This window comes from Amblyomma maculatum, chromosome 4, assembly GCF_055883805.1.
Source record: "Amblyomma maculatum isolate TAMU_Amacu chromosome 4, ASM5588380v1, whole genome shotgun sequence".
In the NCBI taxonomy this organism is placed as follows: domain Eukaryota; kingdom Metazoa; phylum Arthropoda; class Arachnida; order Ixodida; family Ixodidae; genus Amblyomma; species Amblyomma maculatum.
Window position 1 is genome coordinate 119,099,537 of NC_139347.1, and position 7,320 is coordinate 119,106,856.

The window sequence follows — 7,320 nt, forward strand, 5'->3', positions numbered from 1 at the left end:
GGAGAGAAAGACGCGCGCCGCTACAATGGTCGTCGTAAGCGTCCCTGTCCTAGCCCCAGTCCGTGTGCTGTGCGATGTGGTTGAAATTTCCAGAGTCCTCCACTAAGGCTTCTCTCATAGTGAGTTGTTATGGCTGTAGGAAGAAGGAAAAAATGCACGGGCCTGCTACTCGCTTTGTACCTGAGCCACCTCCGCTGCCTCGTGCAGACAGAAGAGAAAATAAAGAAAAAAGAGGGATAGAAAGACGCGCACCGCAACAATAGCCGTCGTCCGCCACCACCGAAATGGTGGCGGGTGCAATGACGGCCTACAACCGATAAAAATCAGTGGCTGGCTAGCCCCCGCCGCAAGTTGCGTTGACCTACCGTTCCAGCCCCGTAGGGCATGGAACGCCACCCTTCGCTTCGAGATGTTGAACCCCACAAAAAAACAGACTTGTTTTCTGTGGACACTTCAGCCGCGCTGTGAGGGAAGAGAGGAAGGTAGAGTGGAAGTAGAAAGAGAGAATGAGGAGCCATAGTGGAGGGCTTCGGAGTAATTTCGACCACCTGGGGATGTTTAACGTGCACAGCACACAGACGCCTCTTCGTTTCGCCTCCATCGAAACAACGCAGCCGCCGAGCTCAGGTTCGAACTAGGATACTCAAATACAGTAGTCGGGCGTCTTACCAGTGGGGCGCGCTAGCACGTGATTGATTGATTTAAGACTGACTGATTTATAGGAAGGGAAAGGCGCGGTGTCTCACTTGTTTTCTGTGAACGCCTCAACCGCGCCGTAAGGGAAAGAAGAACGGCGGGAGTGAAAGTGGAAAGAGAGAAAGAGGAGCCGTAGTGAAGGGCTACGGAGTAATTTCGACCACCTGGGGATCTTTTACTTTCGCTTACATCCCACAGCACACAGGCGCCTCTTCGTTTCGCCTCCATCGAAACACAGCCGCCGAGGTCTGGTTCTAACCTGTGTTCGGGAAAGAGGAAATACGCGATAGAGCGAAGCGCAAGGGTATACTCACTCTTCTGCTGAGCTTTATCTCTCCTTTTCCTCTCTCTTTCCCTGTGTTCGCAGCTGCACGCACTACGCGTGCGCGGATAAGCCAGCTCGGCCCGCGGCAGACGCTTCTCCAGTGTGCGTCAAGAATAACTCCCCTGGTGGGACTGGGACAGGTAGGTCGTCGCCGCTTGCGGCAGGGACTAGCTTGCCACAGAATTTTTATGTTGTAGGCCGTCATTGCACCCGTCACCCTTTTGGTGGTGGACGACGGTTGTTGTTGCGGCGCGTGTCTTTATCTCCCTCTTTTCTTTCTTCTCTATTTTCTCTTCTGTCTGCACGAGGCAGCAGAGGTGGCTCAGCTACAGAGCCAGTAGCAGGCCCGTGCATTTTCTTTTCCTTTTTCCTACAGCCACAACAATAACAGTGTGCGTTGTGAACGCTCTGCTACAGGCTCTGCGCCTGGTTGTTGTGGCTGTAGAAAGGAGAAAATGCACGGGCATGCTACTGGCTCTGTAGCTTAGCCATCTCCGCTGCCTCGTGCAGGCAGAAGAGAGAACAGAGAAGAAAGAAAGGAAGAGGGGGAGAAAGACGCGCGCCGCAACAATGTCGTCCACTACCGAAACGGTGGGGGTGCAATGACGGCGTACAACAGATAAAAAGTTAGAGCACTGTGGAATCTACACTGCAGAAATGCGAAAGCTGGAGTTTTGGTGCTGCATGCGGTGCATTACGTTTGCTCTCATCATTATTATCAACTAAATGCACCGCCATTATCAATGCTACTGTCATACAGCTGTATACGTCTGTCACGGCTCCGGAAGGGGTGCGAGACGCCTTCTCGAACCGAGGCAAAGGTAGTTGGAACTTTGACGCCCAGCGTTAGCCGGTTACGTTCAGCGTTGTGAATGAGAACAGAGCCACGAAGTCAATGATGGAAAAACAACTATATATTCTTAGTATTATACACAGGATGATACGACGCAAGCATTTACAGGCATTTAAAACAACACAGTTAAGGTAGCATACATAAAAAAAAACTAGCAATTCAAATACATCAGTCAAAGTTCTCACTATCAAGATACATGCAAATTGAACACAGATGTTTAAAACAAGATAAGACGAGCGTAGAGAAAGTTCAGAAGAAACTAGGAAACGGGCATATTGTCCGACGAGCGCGGCGGCACTCCACTCACAAAGACGACGCAGATGGGGAGCTCTCGAAGGCGATGGTCCTTCCGGAGCCCTGGGGCGAAGTCTTCGTGGTGCGATGCGGCGGCGGTTCGGGGAGCCCGGAGTGCTTGGAGGCGAGAGGCGCACTCCGTTGGGTCCGAGTCGGCTTCTTTTCTAGCCTTCGGTTGACAATGTGTAAGACACGCCCACACAACAGTTCCCTCCCCAAGTCAGGGTCCGTAGAACAAACACGCACAAGTGCACACGCAGGAAGGGGCACGTAGGCCCCGCAACTTCCACACTGCATGGCCGCCATGTTGCGGATGAAAAAACGTAAGTCACAAACAAAACAACCAAAAAAGGATGCACGTACGCCAACAACTTCGGCCCTGCTAGGGGTCACATTGCAAAACAAGCTGGGAGGACACCTCCGCTCGCGCACTGCGAGGGGGTTTCTCTAACTGCGCGGAAACTACCCCGCGAGGAGAACGTGCACGTACGCGTGCTCTTGACATTACCGACAAGGCAGAGGCACACAGAATACACTGAAATATATCAATAAACTCTTCTAGAATATACTACATATGGTTAATTGCCATATTATGAAATATAAATGCGGCCACTTTTGTGACACGGCCCCCCACTTTCAGAATATTATAGAATAATATTCTAAAAACAAACAAAACGTGGCACGCAGGCCGATACAACTCATGGACATGCACTATACAATAAGTAACACATAACAAGAATGAAGTTCAGGTAACATAGAGGAACATAACCATTAATCCATAATGCATGCAAAATCCTATGAACACTACAGTCGGCTAAGGTAGTCCGCCCCGACGTTCTGGCACCCTCAATGTGTTGCACGCGAAGAACTCGGCTGTTCAGTTGCCCTGTTTAGAAGGTGGTAGACTGGACCGACGATGCCAATGGCAATCCGATTGAAGGGGGTGTCAACAACTGGAGCCCTTCCCAGGGGCACGCGTGGAACTCTCCCCTTCGGTGTGGTACGCTGACAGACATCGCATGCTGCCACAAATCTCTTAACATCCGCCGAGATGCCAGGCCAGAAAAACTCTTCTAAAATCCGCTCTTTTGTTTTCTTTGCCCTCAGGTGTCCTGTCATTACGCCGTCATGCGCCGTCTTGAGCACCGTTTCTCGGTGTCGTTCGGGAGCGACTAGCTGTCGCACCTGCCGTCCGTCCTTCTGCGTGTAGCATCGGTACAAAAGACCGCCTTCCTTCTTGAACAAAATGCTGCTTTCACCACCCCGACACCTTAATTTCTTTCCGATTTGAGTGAAACACGATTGCAATGATGGATCCTTCTCTTGATCGGCCGCATAGCTTTCTCCATCCCCTAATTGCCTTTCCGCGTCCGGAGTGCAAAGTTTCTGGAACTTCTGAGGCCTCTTTGCGGCCTGAGCACGAGTCACTACGGCAGCGGTGGTTTCAACGACCAGATCCGTTTCAATAGTAGTATTTTCGACTATTTCAACGGGATCATCAGGAGCCCTGGCACCCTCTATGTTACCCAGGATCAGGTCATATATTGGATCCTGCATGCACAGTGCTACAAGATTTCCGCTGTAATAAGGGGTCTGGACCTGCACCTGCGCTTCGGGGAGCATCTTGACTGTTCCGTCGACGAGGTATACGGGATTACTCGTCCCCGTTAGCTGGTCCTCAGCTACCAAATCTCTCCGGATAATCACGGTGTTGCAACCGGTGTCACGCAACACAGTGATTGTTTTCCCGTCCAAACTTCCCGCAACCACGGGCAACCCTTCTACTAAAAACTTGTGTCGCGCCGTTCGCACCGCGCTGACAACGGGAATACGGCTACCATTCTTCAGCTGAACGTATCCGTCGCAGATATTTTCTTCTACTTCCCTCGGAGGGGAATACACACAGGCTGCCTGGGTTTTGTCAGGCGCCCCTTGCCGACACACATTCGCTCTATGCCCTCTTCGGCCACATTTGAAGCAGTGGGGGACATGGTTGGCGGAGTCGCTGCTCCGGCAGTGCGCGGCATTGTGTCCCGCCCGGCCGCACAGATAACATCTCAACGCTCCCCTCTCGACGGCCTTCTTTTCGGCGCCTCCTGCTTTGTTCGCTTCCTCCCGGCTTTCTTTCCTTCCCCTTGCTAAGTTGACACCGCCTTGCGCGTCCAGGAATTGATCAGCGAGGTTGATCATGTCTTGTAATTTTTCTGCGTTCCGTTCTTTTAAGTACAACGACATGCTGGCGTGACAACTGCTCAGGAATTGCTCTTTAATGAACAGCTCACGCAGCGACTTGTACTCTAGGGGGATTTCGGACAGCTCCACCCAGCGGTCTAAGTAATGGCTTAGACGCGCTGCATATTGTGCGGCTGTCTCGCCGTCGGCTGGTTTGCCACCCCGGAATTTCTCACGGAAACCCTCGACTGTAAACCTGAAAAGCTTCAAGAGCGCCGCCTTCACCTTCTTGTAATCGGAGGCGTCTTCCGGCGTGAGTCGCCCGAAAACGTTCAGCGCCTCCCCGCTTAGGCATGTGCTTAATGCCGTCGCCCATTGATCTTCAGGCCACTTCTGGCTACGGGCTATGCCCTCAAACCGCCTGATGTAGGCATCTAGGTCGTCCTTCCTCTCGTCAAATGAAACAAGCAACCTGCTGGGGTTAAGTCGGAAACTGGGTTCCGCTACTACGTCGCGACCATCAGCCCTTACCACGGACTCATCTCCCGCCTGGCGAAGCTCTAATCTTAGCTGAAGAAGCCTGGCTTCGAGTTCACCAGCCTCTTTTGCTGCCGCGCGTTCCTGTTCCGCGGTTTGTCTAGCGAGAGACCTTTCCTCCCTCTGCCTAGCTTGCTCATCCTCTATCCATTTTCTCAGTTCCACTCCTGAGAGACCTAACTGTCCACCTATGGATACTAATTTCTCTAGATCCATGTCACAAGTGCATAAAAACTACCAAAAAACCGAAAACTATCTATCAGCAATGCACATTTTTCAAATGTCACCCTTAGAGATCACTTCATGATTCGAGGCTCGGTCTCCTTCCACAACGCTTACTTGTTACGTCAAAGTACCTGTCGCGGACGCCAGAATTTGTCACGACTCCGGAAGGGGTGCGAGACGCCTTCTCGAACCGAGGCAAAGGTAGTTGGAACTTTGACGCCCAGCGTTAGCCGGTTACGTTCAGCGTTGTGAATGAGAACAGAGCCACGAAGTCAATGATGGAAAAACAACTATATATTCTTAGTATTATACACAGGATGATACGACGCAAGCATTTACAGGCATTTAAAACAACACAGTTAAGGTAGCATACATAAAAAAAAACTAGCAATTCAAATACATCAGTCAAAGTTCTCACTATCAAGATACATGCAAATTGAACACAGATGTTTAAAACAAGATAAGACGAGCGTAGAGAAAGTTCAGAAGAAACTAGGAAACGGGCATATTGTCCGACGAGCGCGGCGGCACTCCACTCACAAAGACGACGCAGATGGGGAGCTCTCGAAGGCGATGGTCCTTCCGGAGCCCTGGGGCGAAGTCTTCGTGGTGCGATGCGGCGGCGGTTCGGGGAGCCCGGAGTGCTTGGAGGCGAGAGGCGCACTCCGTTGGGTCCGAGTCGGCTTCTTTTCTAGCCTTCGGTTGACAATGTGTAAGACACGCCCACACAACAGTTCCCTCCCCAAGTCAGGGTCCGTAGAACAAACACGCACAAGTGCACACGCAGGAAGGGGCACGTAGGCCCCGCAACTTCCACACTGCATGGCCGCCATGTTGCGGATGAAAAAACGTAAGTCACAAACAAAACAACCAAAAAAGGATGCACGTACGCCAACAACTTCGGCCCTGCTAGGGGTCACATTGCAAAACAAGCTGGGAGGACACCTCCGCTCGCGCACTGCGAGGGGGTTTCTCTAACTGCGCGGAAACTACCCCGCGAGGAGAACGTGCACGTACGCGTGCTCTTGACATTACCGACAAGGCAGAGGCACACAGAATACACTGAAATATATCAATAAACTCTTCTAGAATATACTACATATGGTTAATTGCCATATTATGAAATATAAATGCGGCCACTTTTGTGACAACGTCACAACACCTGTGGCGCTCCTGGAGGAGAGATCGGGAGTTAGGCCCCCGTTCATGCGCACCGCCGTCTCTCACGGACGGCGCGAGTTGATCGCCCAGATGATGGTGATGATGATAACAACTTTATTTTCCACCAGATAAGGAGACCCCCCAATCCCCGCCCCCGGTACGCAGGCATAAGGGACGGGAGCATGAGACCTCCGCGATCAGAAGCAAGCAAAGAGGTCTTGGCTCTTCGCGACTTCTTCCGCCAGGCGGATGGCTTGTAGCTGTGGAGCAGGGACCTCGCTCCGCAGCAGGGCTTCCCAGGCTTCTCTACAATTTATATTTGATTTAGCCCCTGGGGAGCTAGTACATTCCCAGATTATATGGTCGAGGGTCCCTCTCTCCCCACAGTGCTTGCATTTATCGTTTCTCCTATCGTCCATTTGGACATAATATGCCCAGACCGGGTTTACAAAGTTCCCAGCTTGCAGGCGCCGCCATGCGACTGCCTCCCTATTGTTTAGACTTTTATCCGGTGATGGCACCAGTCTCCTGCTTAACCCAGCTTTGAGACGTGACGTCATAACACCTGTGGCGCTCCTGGCGGAGAGAGCGGGAGTTACGCCGCCGTTCATACGCACCGCCGTCTCTCACGGACGGCGCGAGTTGGTCACCCAGCTTTCAGGCGTGACGTCACACAGAGGTCATGCGAAAGGTCATTTCATATGCACCGCCGTCGCACCGCAATGGCTTGAAAGTGAAAGTAGTATAGCTTTCGCTATAAAATTCGGTGGCAAGCCAGCCCCCGCCACAAGCGTCGGTGACCGACCTGTCCCGGCAAGACTACCCTGATGGGGCCGGGACAGGTCGGTCACCACAGCTTGCGGCGGGGGCTGGCTCGCCACCGAATTTTTATCTGTTGTAGGCCGTCACCCGCCACCGTTTCAGTGGTGGTCTCGTGTCGTACTGAACGCGCGTAAGCTACGGCGCCGCGGACGCTAAAAAGCGGCAGATTTTTTTTTTCTTTTTTTTTTTGCGAGAGTCGCTTATTCTTGTCATCGTGCTGAACGTATGCTATGGC

The 7,320-nt window shown here is 52.1% G+C and overlaps 1 protein-coding gene across 1 annotated transcript; it reads right to left on the minus strand.

Annotated features, from left to right (window-relative positions):
* Positions 1-3,014: 3,014 nt before the first annotated feature.
* LOC146192236 (uncharacterized) lies at positions 3,015-5,763 on the minus strand. The gene has a single exon (XM_084600436.1). It carries the CDS (start codon positions 5,091-5,093, stop codon positions 3,015-3,017), a length of 2,079 nt encoding a protein of 692 aa, XP_084456562.1. The 5' UTR covers positions 5,094-5,763.
* Positions 5,764-7,320: the final 1,557 nt, after the last annotated feature.

What these genes read in the sequence shown, in the direction of transcription:
- LOC146192236 (XM_084600436.1), bottom strand. Translation starts at nt 5,093, where the DNA reads ATGGATCTAGAGAAATTAGTATCCATAGGTGGACAGTTAGGTCTCTCA.